Here is an 18,668-nt window from a genome sequence, read left to right as displayed (position 1 = left end):
GAAAGTGGGGGGCAGAGGTGGGCAGGATTCCAGATGAGAACAGGCATCATGGGGGTGAGGGAGAAATGGAGCGACCCTGCTTTACAGAGCCTCCTTTTCCCGACCCCAAATACGGCCAGAAGAAGGACCATCTCTTCTAGAGCTGCCTACCAACCTCCAGGAAGACGCCACCCTGCCCAGCTCTTCGCAGGGGCTGGAACTGCAGGAAGGCTGGGGGTGCGGGAGAACCCCGACCACGGAAGGCGGAGTTGACACGCGCGGAAAGGTTACAGAAAAAGGAGGAGGAAACTCTGTCCAAGGATTTTTGAGAGGAACCCTCCACCAACGTCCCCCACCCCTTTTCCAGTCTGAAAGCCAAGACCAGGCGGCGAACCCGTGCACAACCTGGAGGGGAACAGACCGCCCGGACAAAGCCACCTGTTAGTCCAAGTTCCGCAGCGGGGCGGGCGGGAGGCGCTCAAGTCTGGCGCACGTCGCCACTGGAGGAGTCCGGGTCCCTCCCCCGGAGGGAGGGGTCCCCGCAGTCCGGGGACACCCAGTCCCGGCCCCCAGAGGCATTCCAACCGTACAACACCTACTGCAGGGCCCGGCCGCGCACCTGGAGGGCTCAGCGCCGCGTCCCTCCTGCCGGGATCCGGCGGCCACGCCCCTCCCAGGCAGTTCGCGGTCCGCGGGTCGCCCCTGCGCGCCCCAGTTCTACTGAAGATTCCCGGCCTTGGGACGACGGCGGCGGGCTCGCTGCCCTAGTCGGGGGGGCGGGGAGACTTGGTGACGCTCCCCTCCCCACCCCACCGAGCGGGGAGGAGTGGGCCGGTGGCCCCTGGAGGAGCACGTGGCGGAGCAAGGTCTCGGCAGGCTTCAGGCTCGGGCGACCCGGGTCCCCAGTCCCGCTTGGAGCCCAGCCCCCCTCCCACCCCTCGGCCAGGCCTCGAGCGAGCGCAGAGCGGCCCCGGCGCTCCCCGCCCCCGGCCGGCCCCGCCCCAGGATGGCCAGTTCCCATAGCAATCGCGCAGACACCGGTTGCCAAGCAACCTCTCCCCCAGCTCCCTCCCTCCTCGGCCGTCCGCTCCCCCCAACCCTAGCTTCCTCCCGCCCCCTCGCCAGCCTCCGCCTCCCCCGGGGGCGCTGGCGCGGCCCCTCGGGATCGCTCCGGTCTCGGGCTGCGCGCGCGCGCGTGAGTTTCGGTGTGTTTCATTGTGTCTGTGTGCGAGGGGGTGTGCGTGTGCCAGCGGAGAGTTTGTAGGGCCGGGGTGTTGGGGGCGGGGGGGCGTCCCCAGTCGGGAGGGACCGCCAGGTGCTGCACAGCTGGCCGCGAGGAGACCCGCCCGCTCGCTCCGGCTCCTTTGTGTCTCGCGCGGAGCCAGGGCCGCGCCCACCCCTTCCCGGCCGGCGCCCCAAGCAGGGTGTGTGCGTGTGCGTGTGCGTGTGTGTGTGTGTGTGTGTGTGTGTGTGTGTGCGTGCGCCTGGGCGCGCGCGCGCGTGGCGAGGGGGTTGCCGAGGCCGGCCGTACCTTCGATGCAGCACACCCGCCACAGCCCCGAGTGGGTGAGGTCGCCGCGGGTGCGGCGGGGCGGGGGCCCGTCGTCCATGGTCAGGTTGGTGCCGTTGCAGATGTACGCGCTGGAGTAGAGCCAGTAGTCGGTGCCGATGGCGATGGCCATGAGCGAGAAGGCGGCGAAGGCTCCGGCCGTGGTCAGCAGCATCTGCAGCCCGCGGTCGCATCGCACCATGGTGGGCGCCTCATACTCCGCCGCCCGCCGGCCCGCCCGCCCGCCCTCCTCCCTCCGCGCGCCGCTCCGGGGGCGCCGGGGCGGGGGGGGGCCGAGGGCCGGGGGGCGGCGCCGCGCCGGGGCTCAAACTCCGAGGCGCGGCGGCGAGTGCGGGCTGCGCGGGCCGCCGGGCGGGCGGGCGGCGGCGACCGGGGCTCCTCCCTCTCGGCCCGCCCTCCCCGCTCGGCCCGCGCCTCCGCCCCGCGCCCTCCGCGTCGCCGCCGCCGCCGCCGCCGCCGCCGCCGCCGCGCCCCGCGCTTCTCGGCGCCGCCCCTCGAGCCTCGGCCCCTGCCGGGTGTGCGCTCTCCGCTCTTCCCTCTCGCCCGGCCCGGATTTTCTCTCCCTCCGCGCCTCTCCGCTGTCCGCGCTCGCGCGCGCTCCTCTCTCCTCTCCGGTTCGTTCACATTATCAGAGCGACGGAGCCGGGGCACGGGTTCCCCAGGAGGATCGAGGGGAGACGGCGTGGCCAGCCTCCCCGCTTTCCCAGCCCAGGACACCCCGCCTTCCTTACATGGCCCTGGGGGCTCTTTAATATGTGGTGCGCTTGTGTGTGTCCCTGCTCCCCCGTGCCCTATCCGCGCCTTTACCTGGTGACGAATGTGTAGGCGTGAGTGTGGGAGTGGGAGTGTTCAGGTCAGATTTCCAGAAGCCCCAGATGGGGGTCACAGCTGGGAGACAGACCAGGCCCCGGCCACTTCCCTCCCCCCACCTAGGTGGCTCCGGGCCACCAGCTCCTGCAGATCCGCCGGCAGGGGCTGCAGGACCCAGACTTTACAGTCGAGGCAGAAGGGAGGTGTCAGCCAGCGGCGCTTTGGGAAGAACACCTGATCCCTGTTTTATGGACGGACGGGGAAACTGTGCTGGAAGCTGCGACGCTCCTCCCCCAGTACATTTCTGATGGTACATGTCTGCCAGTCCAGGAACACCCCACTTGTACTGGATTCAAGCGTCTCCGCCCCCAGCTGGTTCCCTCTCTCTCCCAGCTCCCTCTTCAATGCCTTTACTTCTTCCCTCTCGCTCTACTCGAGCTTAACTGGCTTTCCCTCACCTCCTCCCTTTATTGCCAGGCTCTGCCTCAGGCCCTGCTGGCTTCACTTAGTTGCCTCTGCTGCTGGCACGATCCCAGCCTGGACACGCTCCCTTCTCCAGAGCCAACCCGGGCTCCTCCTAAACTCTCCCCTCTAGGAGGCTCTCAGAGACCGGCACCTGGATGTCCAGCGTGCCCTGACTTCATCCCCTCCCAAGGCTCACATCGTTGGCGTCACCGACGGGTGGCGCGGGGTGCAGCCCTGGACCCCAGGAAAGGAGGTCTACGGAGAGCGGCTTTCTTCTTGCCAGATGCAAATTTCACCTCCTTTTGGCACTTTCTGTGGCCCCTGCTACCCAAGGAAAGTTACTTACCCCATGCTGGAATTACTGGTCTCTCTTCCATGAGACTGTGAGCCTTTCCCATACCTGACATATACGGGAAGTGTTTAAGAAACATTTGCTGAGCGAGCAGTGTTTCTTGGCCCCCTGGAAAATGGTAGTCTGATTGGGGAAAATAGAGCCTGTAAATAAGAGGGGGGAAATTCCAAGATAATATAGCGGCATTAATTAGCACTTGGCCCCTTCTCCTGCCTTTGGGGTGCTTGTTCTGCTTCTTCCAAGTCTCAAAGGACAAGAGCCATCGTGTGTATTTCACTGTCACCCACCCACCACCTGATCCCGGGTTCTGCACGCAGCAGGTACCCAGCGTGTGTCTGAAGGTGTGCACCAGGTGTGAGACCACTTGCTCTGGCCCAGAACAGGGCTGCCTACCTCTGCCCCTAATCTCCATGAGGATAAATTCTGGGTTCTGTTCTCAGAAGCTCCCAGAAAGGTAGATCTCAAGCTTCTCTTTTCTTCTTCTTCTTTCTCTTCTTTTTTTAAAAAAAGCAGCAAATCTTTGCTTCACATTAAATCTTAAACAGAGGCCCACTGTAAACAAGCCAGGTCTCCCACCAGTTAGCCCTGTAGGCGATAGCTGGCATTGCTCTGGTTGAATGGGGGACCCAAGGTACCTGTACCCACCCCCCACACCATCCCCTGCAGCCCCCAAAACACCCCTGTGGACCTAGGCTTCCATGAAACATGGTGTGAAAACTGACACCCTAAGTCAGCCCCTGAGTCACTCAAGGACAAGCCCTCCCTTCTGTTCTGCTTGCAGCCTTCCTCTGGGACTTCGAGAACAACTGATCTGATCTGTGGGAGTGGGTGAGTGCGGCGACTAGCTTCCCTCGATCTCCTCTGAGGTCGGAGAGGTGACATCTGGATGACGGGGTCCGCCTCCAAACAAGCGACCTGTGGGTTAGTCCCACGGAGGCAGAACTCTGTTCATCGGAGCACTGTTAGACCAGCTCCCACCCCGCCGTTCTCAGAGGAGGATGCGGGAGAGTTGAAAAAGTGCCCGACTAGGAGCCAAGACAGTCGCCATGTCGTGCTGGTTCCACCACTACTAGCAAGGTGATCTTGGACAAGCCAGCACCACTGGGGAGAACGACAGGTCTCCAGCCCCCCTTCCAGAATTGTTTTAGGGTCAAATAAAGTAGCCTTGCCCACCGCATCCACTTAGCAACCCAACCCTTCATGGAATGAGCAGTAGACGTTCCCTTTTCTACCTTTCTTTGGAGACCACCAAGCAAATTACTTCTCTGTGCCTTGGATTCCTGAGGTGTTGTAAGGGGGGTAATAGTGAGAATAAAAGGAAGTGTAAAATGCATCCCCTAGAGGGTAACTTCCTCAAGGTCTCACACCTTGCAAGATCCCAGCTCAGACCCCGATGACCTCAAGGCCAGAGTTTTCCAAGACACTGAACAGCTTCTTTGTGCTTGTTGAGTGTTGCTTGACCGTGTTATTTTGACCTGTTAATTCACTAGAGGGGAGGGGACTCCAACGGGAGCTTGGTGGTTTGCTTTTCTCTCTGTGGACCCCCAGCTGGCAAGCATGCCTCGTCCTGAGATAGCAAGGGTGTGGAGTCACGGAAGGACTTGGCCGCCAGCGAGGGGACTTCGAACAAACTCAAGACCGTCTGCGACCATTCATCATGCCTGGGCGAGCACAATTTAAATCTGGGATTTCTGCTCAGCCGGGTTAGAGGGCTCTAAACGGCAGTATGTAAATCTCACCTGAGGTCCCTGCAGTTTCTCCCGGGCAACATTTCCAGAGCTGAGGGGGGATGTGTCCTTCGCTCTCTCTGGAGGCGGCTCTGGACCGCTCCTGTTCTGGAGAGGCTGGACGCTCGGCATCTTCCCCCAGGGGGCCACTCGGGATACGTTTTCCTCTTGGGGGGAGGGGACAAAGCATCATACACATCATTACCTCTCTGGACAGCTGAGAAGGTGGAGGTATTGAGACCGGCCCTCCAAAGCTGTCTTTTTCAAAACAAAGTGGCTTCCTTCCCCCTCAGCAGATCACTTGGGTAGTTCCCACAATTCCTGGCTTTTTACTTTGGCGGTGGAGACAAAGCCTCAATGAGCTCAGAACCGTCCGACGATCCCAACTGCAGGGTGACTCGGCCGGCCAGCTGCTGTGGGAGAGGATACAGTGTCAGCCGCTGCCACCCCGTAAGATGCATATCAAAGCCGTGAGGCGGCTGCCTCTGCGGTCACAGGCAGAGGAAGGCGAGCGCGAAGGGAGACGCCCTTGGCTGGTTCGGGGCACTCGAAAAGCCTTTATCAAAATCTTGGTTGTCCCCCTTTGTCCTCCAGAAATAATGACCTTGTGTGGCAACGTTTTGTCGTATCTCATTTCCATGCCCCAAGCGGGCGGTTTGGCTGATTTCACAAGGCTTCACAGGGGGACTTGGGGAGCCTGGGAGGTATGTCAGGTGAACAGACATAAAGAGTGATTTTGAGTTTTTATAGCAAAGGGCTGGGGATGCGTCTTAGAAGGTTCCGGGGCCTGGCTCAGTGTGGAGGCTTATCTGCAACCCATCCAATCTGCTCGGATCCGAGAAGAACGCCCCCAGACCCTGGCCCTGACAGCCTCTCCCCATCAGGTTAGGTGCACCACGAGGACGACCTTTTTCCTTTTCTTCGGTATTTCAGCAGGACCCCTTGAGGGACAGCGCAGATCGGGAAATGGTACCCGGCTTCATATTCGAGTTTATTCCATTTCGTTTAGCGTATCACTTCTGTCTCAGGCAAGGTGATTGGAGCTGGATACGTTCTCTTTCAGCTCTGCCGCAGTGAGGCAGTGGCGGGCTCAGTCTCCACGCCGGGCCAGCCCCTAAAAGTGCAGAGGGAGGGGAAGCCGCCTTTCGTGAGTGCCCTCTGTGTGCCAGCGCCTGTGTGCACATTAAGTTATTTATCACGACAGCAGCTGTGGCAGGTGGTTGCTTTCCGCCGCCAGTTTGTAGAAGAAGAACCTGCAGCTAAACAGAGAGTAACCCACTGAGCCCGGGCACCGCCAGGCTCTGTCAGCTACACACTGCACCCCCCACCCCGGGGGTGGCAGAAACTCAGGGTCTTTGAAGTCCCTCTGCCCACATCTGCTTCCCCCCCCCCCCCAACTCCTTGTATTTATCCAGATGAAATCGAGTTCAAAGTCACATGGAGCTGGAGAGGTTAGGAAAGGCCTGCACCTTGCAACCCAGGTGGGACGAAGCAGACTCCCAATTTCCCTGGGAAGGTGGAGGTGAGCCGGGCTGATGGCAGGTGATGGAGCCCCCCACCCCCCCAGCTGCTACCCCATCGCCCGGCCTTGTTGGCCAGAGTGGAGGACAGGGGCCACCCCCCGTTCAGGAGCGGCGGCTTCTTCGTGACAACTCTGGCCTTGGACTGCTACCTTCCTGGACCTGTGGGCTTATTCAAACCCGTGTGTTTTCAAGGCAGATCCCGTTAGGCCTGCACGCACTCGGGTCACCATACTGGGTGGTCTCCCCCTCTAGAATTTGTTCGGGAACCAGCCCCGCTCGCTGATGAGTGTATTGGTATTAACGACCTGACTTGGCCGAAGCTTCCGCCCCGCACGCTGACAGTTAGCCGGTTATTCTGAGAACATTCCTTTCAAACAGTTGACATGACAAACAGGCTGAGAGGTCCCTTTGTCCACAGCCAGCCTCTGAAACGGAGCCGATGCTCACAGGGCTGGAAGGTGTCGGCAGTGCAGGAGGTGGAAACGCTTGAGAACGGGGCTGGGGAAGATGGTCAGTGACCGCTTGTTCTGCCGCGAATGGGGATCATTTATTTGTGCTCTTACCAAAGCGGAGCTTTTCATTCCTAAAATATAACCGCCCTGCGCAGGAGCTCGAAGAAAAGGCAGCCTCTCCGGCAGAACTTTGCTGCCAAGCACCCTGCGGCGGAATGAAAGCTTTGGCTCAGGGTAGGGCTGGCGACTTCCGACACCACCTTTCTTTTCATCTCCGGCTTCCTGTGGCTCCGGGCTGCCCACTGGGGCAGGGGCTGAGGCTGCTCTTGGCCCCCTTGGGGCTGCGCTTGCCACTGGGTGGGAGAGCTTGCTTTATTCTGCAGACACCTTTCTGGATCATGGAAATCGACCGAATATTGGCGCTCTGCTTCCTCTCTCCCACTCTCTTCGTTATGGAGGAGCTGCTGGGCCTTTGCTGCTTTCCTCTCCGAGGCCATTTCTCATGAAGAGGAAAGGGCAGGTCATTGGAGTCGGGGCACTGAAGCTTTCCACTCCTGCTCTGCCACCGGCAGCTGTGTGGCCTTGGGCTACCGGCCACACCTCTCTGGGCCCTGGTGAAAGGGGGAACGAAGCACCTGCCTCATCGTGGGGCTGCTGCACAGATTCAGGAAGCCCAGGCAAGGCACTGACATGAGGTTTCCAAGAGCTGAGGTTTCCTCAGCGCTTCGCGAGCATCAGATTCCGTCCTGAATGTCCACCGCATACTAACGCGCCTGATTTTCTCCAGAACCCTTTGAGATGGTTACTGTGATTGGTCTCATTTAACCGAGGAGGTAATGAAGGCTCAGAGAAGGTGAGTCCTTCTCCCAGGGTTGTGCAGGAGGGAGGCCGATTCTGCGCTCGGCAGTCAGCTTCCAGAAGCCACACTTAGAATTTTGACTTTACTAAATGAGTGGTATCATTCTGTCCCCATAGGAACCTATGACTGTGGAGCTTCTGGGTGACAACGACATTACTAAAATCGTTGCCGTCCTTTGCCAAAACCCTCTTCGAGATCTTGTTGTGGCCAGAGAGCTGGGCCGGTGGCAAACAGTGGGGGAGGGAACAGCTCTGGGGCATGTCACTCAGTGCTCCCCCATTCCCAGAGCTGCTGTCAGACTGGAAGGAGATGATCCTGAGAAGTGTGGTCCCAGCTGAGCCCGACCACACCCCTCACCCATCGTCAAATCTGATGTCACTGCGAGATGCGCGTCACATGAACTGAGAAGTCACGTTTATTGTGCAGATGAACAAGGCAGCCGGGACTCGGGGGCCCTCTGGAAGCAGTCCGAAGAATCACTGGTGTCTTCCTGCGCGTGTCTGCCCACAGCACCTGTTTCCCGGCACAAGGGCTGTGCGCTTCTCAGGCCTCCTCCACCACCCTGGCGCAAGGCAGCACCAGGCAGATGCTTGCCTCTGGCTCCATACTCGCTGGATCTGGTAACAGACCGTTTCCACGTAAACAGAGGACAGATGATGAATTGACTCCCTAGAGGGGCTATTTCAAATGCTCTAGGTCTTTTAAAAATTCAAGGAGAAGGCTCCTCTGGGCTGGTGCGGTACCTGTAGAGAGTGCTGTCACCTGTGGGATGGCACTGCCAGGGGGCTGAATTGCCTGCTCTCAGCCTCCACCCGGAGACAGTTCTGCAGGGAATGGTCCTGTGCGTCTCAGCTCCCTGACCCGCGTCCTTGCTGGGCTCCTCTGCGTGTCCAGCTTCAACAATCTCTGTCCCACAAGATGGGTTCATGATGGGATGTGATTAACAGAAGCTCTAATTTACTGAGCAGTTAATATGCCAGGCCCTTTATAACAAGAAAGGTGTTGTCACCCCCATTTTATAGATCATAAAACTGAGGCTCCAAGAAACTTATTCAAGGTCAAAGATAGTCGATAGAAGAGCTCGCGTTCCAGCCTAGAACTGGCTGTCTCCGTGGAACATATGCTTCCCGCAGTGCAATAGTTTTCAACCCTGAATACCCTTGACAATGGCCAACCCTAGAAATGTACGCCCCACTCCCAGAGAGTCTGACCACTCTGGACACACTCAGGGCATCAGTATTTTTTAAAGCTACCGAGGAATTCCTATTGCACAGCCTGGGAAGGGATCAGGGCACAGGGCCAGCCTGGCTTTGGACCCAAGTTCTCCTGGAAAGTGATTCTCAGCTGAATTCCACGCTGGCACCCGCAGCCTGGCTCCGTCTCTGTGGTAACTAACAGGGAATGGCGGGAGGGTGTGTGTGTGGTGGTCCTGGCATCAGCTGGGCTGGCTATGCCCTCGGATCACTGGGGAAGGCAGCTGTTAATCGGGTGTGATCTGGGAGATTCTGTGAGGCTCTCCCTCCGCCCTGGGGTGGGTCACGCTGTCTGGCCCTTTGTCTGCCTTTCCGCCCAGCAGGTGGGAAATGCTCCTTGGTGAGGACACAGGGGGGCTGTGGCTCTACCTCCAGGCCACCTCCTGGGATGGGAGCGCCTGGGGACCTGGGGTCCGAGCCAGCCCTTCCCTTCCAGCACCCTGCCCCACAGGTAACGAGGGAGCCGGTTCCCACCCGCGCGGTTTACCTGGGACAGTGGAGGAACTCTGGCATCAGATCAGAGGGCTTGAAGGATGAGAGGCAGGTGGGGGTGCTCTGAGGGTCCCGTGCCTGGGCTCCCACAGGGGCTCGGGGCTGTGGGACATCAAACGGTGGATGCACCCTGCTCTCTCGCGATGCCCGGACCCCACGTGCTTCCCAGAGCTGGGGGCCCGGGCTGGGGGCCGCGTGGCTGCCCACCCTGGGTCCCTCCTCCCTCTGCCTCGGCCGATCCCCAGCAAGCTGCCCGCTGCACTTGCCAATGGAGCCAGATGCTGCTTTGGGGAAAACACCTTCTGGAGTTTGTTGTCTGAGCCCTCCCAGCTGACACCCACGGTGGAGAAGATGTGTCAGGATAAATGGAAAATCTCTTCATAAATATTTGGAAAAAAGCAAAAAGGAAGAGAAAAAAAGAACTAACCTTTTGGGAAGCGTTTGGGAGCATCTTAGTGACGGCCCTAGCAGATGGGGGAAGCAGGTCGTTAACATTCGTCACTTTGCAGGAGGGTCACCGCGAGAGCAGCCAGGGGCCGTGTCTGGTTCAGGCTCTGCCAGCACCGAGGGGCCCGTGGCTCGCCCGCGGCTCCGGGGGGAGGACGGGCCTGCCTGGGTCACCAACAGAAGCCGTGCGGCACACTCAGATGCCGCTGCCCTTTATTCATAATGCGTAATTGTGTCTTTAAACCCAGCTGCCTTGGGACTTTATTACAAGTGGAGCACAGACTGAAGAGGCTTTTAGGGGAGCCCCTGGAGAAGAGTAGAGAGGCCCTGGGGGCTGAGGCGCTAACAGGGTAGAGCTGGCACCCGTGCCAGGAGGAGAGAAACGCACACCTGAGCTGGGAGGCCCCTGAGACGGGGCCTCCACCTCCCAGGGGACTCGGCTGAGGAGAGACGGGGCGTTTTAAGGCCGGTCAGTGTGGTCAGCCGTCCCAGGCCCTCCCAGGTCTGGAGACCTGAAAGGGGGTCCCTCCCAGGTCTGGAGACCACCTTCGCCTCACCCCGCCACTACCAGTTCCGGACACACCAGCCTGTGCGTCCCTGGAAAGAGAAGCCGCAGCTCCGAGCTCCACGAGGACTTCGGCTCCTAGCGTGCTCTCCTGCCTGCCCTCCTGCAGGGTCACCTGCCCGACTCAGGGGCCCAACTCCCGTCTGTCCTGGGTCACAGGAGGCGGACTCGTCATACCGGAAGAGAGGATGGTCCGCCGGGCAGCCACCGGGATGGGCAGGGTCTCCAGAAGAGAGGAGAACTTCCTTGGGAGGAGTGGGGTCCCTAAATCTAAGCGTCGGTGCCTGTGGTTAACCTGCGAAGGCAGAAGTGCTCGGGGCATCTTTGCCCGGGAGGTGGGTGCACAGACTGCCCTCCCAAGCTGTAGTGGCTGCCGTTCGTTAGTCTCCACGGTTGGCGCCGTCGCACCAGGAGAGGGCCTTCCGCGCATTTGCAGTCGGGGCTGGGGGCTGGGCGGCAGAGACTGTGGAGGAACGATGGCGGGCGTGACGAGATGTCTGTTCCCCAGCGTGGGACGGTGGTCCCGGGGACCTTGACCGAGATATTTGGAGGAGCATTTCCTGTTACCTGTGTATCAGTCAGCGTCCTGCAGAGGAACAGATCAATAGAACACATACCTGTATGCGTATAAGAGGAGATTTACTGTGGGAATTGACTCACAAACATAGAGGCTGAGAAGTCCCCCGATATGCCATCTGGAAGCTGGAGAACCAGGAAAGCTGGTGGTGAAAACCAGTCTGAGTCCAGAGGCACAAGAGCCAGGAGCTCTGATGTCTGAGGGCAGGAGAAGACTGATGGCCCAGCTCAGCAAGAGAAAGAGAATTCGCCCTTCCTCCACCTTTTTGCTCTTTTCGGACCCTCACAGATTGGATGACGCCCCCCTGCGTTGATGAGGGTGGCTCTTCTTGGTCTCCTGACAAGTGTTCTTTTTTTTTTTTTTTAAATTAATTTATTTTTGGCTGCGTTGGGTCTTCATTGCTGCACGCAGGCTCTCTCTAGTTGCGGCGAGCGGGGGCTACTCTTCATTGTGGTGCGCGGGCTTCTTATTGCAGTGGCTTCTCTTGTTGTGGAGCACGGGCTCTAGGCGCTTGGGCTTCAGTAGTTGTGGCACGTGGGCTCAGTAGTTGTGGCACTCAAGCTCAGTAGTTGTGGCTCGAGGGCTCTAGAGCTCAGGCTCAGTAGTTGTAGCGCACGGGCTTAGTTGCTCCGCGGCATGTGGGATCTTCCCAGACTAGGGCTTGAACCCGTGTCCCCTGCATTGGCAGGCGGATTCTTAACCACTGCGCCACCGGGGAAGTCCCGACAAGTGCTTTTCTCTTCGGGAAACACCCTCACAGGCACACCCAGGAAGCATCGTTAACCAGCTGACTGGGCATCCCTCAGCCCAGCTAAGATGGTGCAGAGAATTAGCCATCACAGCCTGTCTCTTCCTCAAATGCAGATGTTGGAACTATTAACTGCTTCCGGAAGGGTTCGAGCTGGCACTCGTTTCTCTGTCAGTCTCGGCAGGAAGAGGGCTTCAACCACAGGCTGGGTCCGTGTCCACTGGTCGGACGTGAAGTCTGTCTTTCTGTGTCAAGTTCTGTCTGTATATTGACAGTGAGTCAGTTCTACCAGTCAGAAATGCTGGGTTCTGGACAAAATTCTAAAAGATCGACTTAGGGAAACTGATGATGAATTAAAAACACCCTGAAAATAGGGCTGGTTCAGAAGCAAAGGATTTTCTTTCTTTCTTTCTTTTTCTTTGTAGTAATACATCATTTATATATATATATATATTTTATTGAAATATAGTTGATTTACAATGTTGTGTGAATTTCTGCTGTACAGCAAAGTGATTCAGTTATATATATATAATATATAATTATATAAGTAATAAGTAATATAAGTAATATATATATATACATTCTTTTTTTAAAAATATTCTTTCCATGACGGTTTATCACAGGATATTGAACACAGCTCTCTGTGCTACACAGTAGACCCAGTTGTTTATCAGGACTGGCTCTCGGAGGGAGCGCCTGACCTACACTTGGTTCTTCATTCAGCCGACCTCGTCCCACAGGGTCCTCCTGGCATCTGGCCCTGGGCTGGTCGCATTCTCTTTGACGAGTGATTAAGCGGAGCGAACGTGATGCACTTATTTACTGACCCAGGTGGCACATGTTGTGGGTTGCACGGTGGCACCCCGAAAGACACGCCCGTGTCCTCACCCCCAGGACCCGTGAAGGTGACCTTGCAGGCGTCATCAAGGACCTTGCGACGAGACCGTCCCAGATGCGGGGCAGGCCCTAGGCCCAGGGACAAGAGTTCCTACAAGAGATCGGGGGAGACAGAGGGACAGAGGACGGCAGGGGCCGCTGCGAGGCCAGGACGGCCAAGGTTTCCAGCAGCTACAAAAGCTGGAGGGGAGGCACGGGACGGGCTCCCCCTCCGAGCGTCCAGAAGGAGCCCGCCCCGCCGACACCCTGACTTTGGACTTCTAGCCTCCAGAGTGCAAGAAAATACACGCGTGGCGTTTAAGCCACCCAGCTGGCGGCAGCTTGCGGCCCAGGAAACTAACGTGGCACATCTGTGAGGCCCACAGGCAGGGGGCACTGGGCTGCCCAGTCGGAACCGCAGGGCCTGGCCCTCGCGGACCTTCTGCTCTGGACCAGACACAGGCCCGCAGGGGACACTGTGCCCAGGGCGCTGGCGCCACGGAGCCTGTCTTCTTCCAGAGCTGCTTCTCACCTGAGCGGCATCGCCCGCTCTGGCTGACTCACCTCCGCCAGGCGGCCTCGACCCGCGTCCTCTGCAGTCACTCACCTCGGCAGCCAGAGGGCTCCGGACAAATGCTAGTGACCTCGCTGCTGCTGACGCCAAGTCCCAGATCTCCCAGCCCGGAGAGGCAAACACTAAGGCCCGACCGGGCCCTCCCGCCCCTGCTGCCCTCTCCCTGCACGGCTGGTTGAAGCTCACCTTCCCTTCTAGCCTGGAAGCTCTTTCCCAGCTCAAGGCTGTCACACACCTGGCTTGCTGTCTATCTAGCAAGTTCTCTCTTCTCCTTGCGGGTCTGGACTCTTGGTGTCAACTTCAGTGTCACCCTCTCAGAGAGGCCTTTCCAGACCGTCCGGCCGGGGTCGAGCACCTCTTTCTTCTTCCTCATGTACTTTTCTTCTCGGCTGTGATCGCCACCGTCACTTAGTGATTGAGGGGGAGACGTTTCATGCCTGTCTTTCCCACACACGGCAAAGCCCAGGAGGGCAGCGGCCGTCTCTGTTTTATTCAGTTCTGATTCTCCACCACCGAGCGTAGGACCTGGCAGAGAGAAAAGCCCCATAAGTATTTGCTGAGTGAAAAGGTAAATGAATAGCTTCCTTGAGCCCTATGGGGGAGGGGAGGAGAAAAAGGAGCCCGCACTCAGGTGGCAAACTTCTCCAGAGATCCTACAAGCTTATTGTCTCATGACAGCAGGCTTGGAAATGTAATTACTTTGTTTTTCTCTCTCCTCCAAAAACCTTTTATTTAAAGTTTGTTTTTTCCCCTGGGGAGTAAATATGTGCATTAACTCTTAAGGCAGCAGCAGGAGAAGGGTTTGCGGGTTTAGAGCCAGCGTGCGGAAGACTGCGGAAGTCAGTCCCCCAGAAGGAGAAACTTCCTGTCCAACAGAACATTGGATGAAAGTTAAATGCACTTGCAGAAATAAATTGGTTGCTATAGCAACTGGTCCTGGTTCTTTCTCACAAGGAAAACATAGAAAGACGAAAGGAAAAAAAAAAAGAGCCAACTTTGGTCTGGGCTTGAGAGAAGGAGCTGTCCAAATAGAATCAGCGATAATATTGTGAAATGTTTCACGTCACCAGCATAAAATGACGTGTGCGTGCTTGCATCGGTCTGGCTGCTGGGCTACCTTCCCCAGCCTGATCTGTCGTTTCCATTGCTTCCCTGGCTCCTACGGGTGGCAGAATGTTTGGTGCCCGCCTGACAAGGCTTCCCGACCCTCTCAAAGTGGTACAGTTTAATACAGCTCCTGTATTAAAACACTCCTCTGTGCCAGGTCCTTTGGTAATGAGTAATCAACTTCTAGAAGACTCTCCTGGTAAATTCAGATTTTTATCGATATGTGGTTTCCCAGGGTGGCATCCACCCACCTGCGCTGGGAGAGTTCACCAAAAGTATCAGACGGGGGAGTGAAGTCTCAGAGGTGATTCTCAACGGTGCGTTTGGGATTCGTGGGGAGCGGTGACCTGCTTACGGGAGGAGGGCCGCGATGGAGGAGGATGGGGTCAGGCACCCTGACCTGGCCACGTTGTTGGTGGAACGCAGGGGTCCTCGTGAGGGGACAGCCCAGCCTCGGCTGGTTTTCTCCGAGCAGATGATCTGTAGAGCGTGTGGTTCTACAGAAGCACTTTTAAGTGACGAAGAGGCACAAAGAATGTTCGTGAGGCAGGCAGTTGGGGGCGGTGGTCCATGACGTTTTTAGGTTCATTTCACCCTTCGTCTTTGTTCAGTGTGCATTTATCGAACCCCCTCTGTGGGAAGCAGAATTACGGCTCCACAAAGAAGCCCACGTCCTAACCTCTGGAACCTGTGAACATATGTATATGTTACGAGATAAGGGGGTCAAGGCTGCAGCTGGAATTAAGGTTGCCAACCAGATGACCTGCACATGGGGTGATCCTGGGTTAGCAGGGTGAGCCCAGTGTAATCACACGGGCCCTTGAAAGCAGAAGAGGGTCAGAGTGACGTGATGTTGAAAGAGCTGAACCCGTTGTTGACTCTTAAGATGAAGGAAGGGCAGAGCCACGGAAGGCAGGTGGCCCCTGGAAGCTGGAACGGATGGAAACGGTGCTCCCCCAGAGCCTCAGGAAAGGAGCACGGCCCTGCCGGCACATTGACCTTGGCCCAGGGAGACCCACACAGCTGTAAGATAATAAGCCCGTGCTGTTTTAAGCCGTTAAATGTGTGGTGATCTGTTACATCAGCCCCAGGACATTCCAAGTGCCCGGGAGGCGTGCTACCCACATCCCCACCCCGGGGCTGCAGTCCAGAGAAGGGGCAGCCGGGCCTCTTGGGGGTGGACGGAAGGACTGGCCAGTGGGAGAGGGGCAGGGGGAGGACAGCCCGGACCAGGGAGCCAGCAGGGGGCGGGGGCTGGGAAGGCCGCAGAGGCACGGAGCGCTGAGCCCGCAGCAGGCCTGTTGAACTCACCTAAGCTGCTTGAATTTTCTCTGAGAGCTGCAGGGGGCCTCAGAAGGTTTTGAGCAGGAAACTGACATGTTTTGATGAGCCCGACCAGAGGAATCAGGCAGAAGCGAAGCAAGTCCGAAACAGAGAAACCAAAGCTCGTCGGGGCCCTGGGCAGAGCTGGGCCGCCCTCCCCTCCGCTCATCCCGGCTGAGTCTGGACACCTAGAGTTGCCTGACCCGCTTCAAATAAGCCCTAGAGCTCCCGGGACCGGCCTGCACCCCAACACACGCTTTCCTCTCCTCAAGGGGCCCCGAGGAAAAAAGGCAGTGGACGAGGAGCCGTGGTCACAGTCCGAGTGCCGGGCCTGCTGTCCCTTCAAAAGTCCAACGAGAACTGTAAAAATTGAGTATTGAAGGCATAATTGCCATTATTTTCTAATATAAAAAAGCAGGAAATGGATCACCAGCCAGAATGAAGACAGGCATTTAATGCATTTCTCGAGCCTGCGGACAAAGCAATCCCCGGGGAGGGGGCTGCAGCTGGCCCTCCCAGGCGGACGGACACCCCCAGGCCTGGGGGCTGCTCGGGCGAGCCTGTCCTTGGCGGGCTGAGGCCTGGGTGGCCCGAGCCGCGGAAGGAACAGCGGGTTGCTGCCCTGGTGATGCTCCGGCCCTGGGCTGGGCTCGGGCTCTGGCTTCGTGTAGCAACCAGAAGGGCTCTGGGCAGGTGGGAGGTCGGTGGAGACCCGCAGTCCGGGCTCTGGAAGGTTGAGGTCAAGTGCAGACGCTCAGCTGAGCCGAAGCCACGGGGCCCGCAGGTGGGCCTTGAGGGGGAGCCCGAATTCCCTCCTCCTGTGACTGAGCTCGGGGACCCTCAGTCCTTTGGAGCAGGTCCCCACCGTCCTCTGCGGCTCTACTAGTTGGGTCCTGCCTTGTCACTCCTCCTCCAGTGGGCCCTTCTGAGAGCCGTCCGGGGGGCTCGCTCTACCGAGAGGGGAGGGCCCTTCTGAGAGCCGTCCGGGGGGCTCGCTCTACCGAGAGGGGAGGGCCCTGGGCTTTGGGGCGGCCACTTTCGGAAGCGGCGTTTTGCGGCCGCCTTCAGAGCTGGGTTGTCTCCCAGCCAGACCTGCTTCCCGAGTCATTGCGTGCTTGCCAGACTGAACAGCAAAATGCAGGTGAGAGGCCTGGCCTTGCTCCTGGTTTGGGGGGGCCCTCTCTTGCCCTGTTTTCCTCTCCTGTTTCCATCTGGCTCACACCGTCTCTCACCGGCGCCCTCCAGCACCAGGACCAGAAGATACACATTTTCCTTCGCCAGAAGCCCCATCCCTTCACAGACAGCGATTAAACTGAGCTACAGGTACCAGCCAAAGGCTGGAGTCTGCCTTCAGACAGCTCCCAGCCAGGAGGGGAGGCAGACAGGTGACAACAGATTCTACATCCAAGTGCTGTGATGGGCAAGGCAGGGGCTGAGGGAGTCCAGTCTGGGTGGAGGTGTGGGGAGGGGGGAGACAGTTACGCAACGCCCCAGCGGTGAGCAGAGCACAGGGCTGACTTCCAGGTCAGGAGCTCAGCACAGATCTGCTCGAGGGAGGCAGGAGCGTTTGGGGAATCGGGGGTGGTGGGGACAGGCTGCAGGAGGGGAGGGGGCTGAGGTGGGCACGGACTCAAGAGTTGGGTCGCAAAGGATTTTGCATCTTTTCTTGAAAGGGTGGGATGTCATCGAAGGAATTTAGAAGCAAGAAACTGAGCGACATGGGCAAACCTTTCGGAGAGCTGAAACTAGCATCAGCATGGAGCAGAGAGCAGAGGATTCTAGAAGGAGACCCTGAGCTGGGAGGCTGTGGGCATCTGGGCAGGAGAAGGTGCTGGCTTGGGCTGGGCAGGGGCAGTGGGATGGAGAGGGGGAGACATTTGGGCTTGGACGGGGTAGGGGGCGGCACTGGGTGTTTGTCTCGGACAGAGATTTCCATAAAACCGAACCGAGAAAGAACCAGCAGAGGGACAGCAGCCACTTACATCCCAGACCGTTTCCCAACCCCTTCTGGTCCCGGGACACACGCCGTGTTTATTATCGTGCCCAGCTCCAGCTCTCAGGACACGTCACTCGGAATTGAGTGAATAACGCCACCCTGACACTGTGTGATTCATGGTCCCTGTGACGGGCGCTTGGGAAGCTGGTGTGGCCTCCATGGCCACTGGCGTCTAACTGATTGAATACATCAGCTAAGGAACTGCCGTTTCCTCAATGAAACCTAAAATCGCATTGACACTGCAGCTGCAGCTGAGAAGGGCTTCGACCGTCCAAATGCTTCAACAGAGGTGGGCTTGCTGTAGCTGGAGTTTATCACCGTGCCCTTGAGCTGGTGTCACCTGCAATTCCCCAAGGGGAGGAACAGACACAGCGGAAGCAGTGAGCTGTGTGGGAGACTCTTTAGAGGGTGACGATGGCCACTTTTCAGAAAACAGGCCCCCCTGCTCCCAAAACACACGCGCACACACACACGCATGCACACAGGCACGCACACACACACACACACACACACACACACACGTGCATGGCGGGGCTAAGACAACGAACGTTCTATGAGCAGCTCTCATCTGAAGGGAACTCGCTGATCCCACTTTTCGTTTTGCCAGTCCCATAATTCTTTATTAAGCCTTCTTTTACGACTTGGGAGGTTTTGGGGCCATGTGGCTGCATCACATGTGTAATCCACGTGATCATCATTTATTCACCAGCAGGACAAAGGGCGCTTTGTATGTTAAGAGGACCCCCAGCTCTCACCCCATCACTCCTCTCTCATGGGAGACAGGTGTGTGAATCTCAGAGCTCCCTGAGCCATCTTCCCCTCTGAGAAGAAGGAAAGGGAACAGGACGCCTCAAAGGAATCTCAGAGATGAATCCCAACTCGCCATCACCTCCCCTCAAGCATTCCAAGACAAATGATAACGTTTCTGGGAAAATCACGCTTCAAGATGGTTCACTGATGACAGGTGGCTTGA

The 18,668-nt window shown here is 58.0% G+C and overlaps 1 protein-coding gene across 2 annotated transcripts in view; it reads right to left on the bottom strand.

The window, feature by feature from the left end:
• CACNG4 (calcium voltage-gated channel auxiliary subunit gamma 4) overlaps window positions 1-1,814 on the bottom strand; it is a 56,285-nt gene extending 54,471 nt beyond the window's left edge. For both annotated transcript variants that reach the window (XM_033847849.2, XM_073797142.1), the window contains exon 1: window positions 1,511-1,814. In XM_033847849.2, coding sequence (XP_033703740.1) covers window positions 1,511-1,730 — 220 coding nt within the window. In that variant the 5' untranslated portion in view covers window positions 1,731-1,814. The remainder of the gene's footprint in view (window positions 1-1,510) is intronic.
• Between the last annotated feature and the right edge of the window lie 16,854 nt (window positions 1,815-18,668).

This window comes from Tursiops truncatus, chromosome 20 (genome assembly GCF_011762595.2).
Source record: "Tursiops truncatus isolate mTurTru1 chromosome 20, mTurTru1.mat.Y, whole genome shotgun sequence".
NCBI lineage: Eukaryota > Metazoa > Chordata > Mammalia > Artiodactyla > Delphinidae > Tursiops > Tursiops truncatus.
This window is presented reverse-complemented; position numbering and strand designations above follow the sequence as displayed.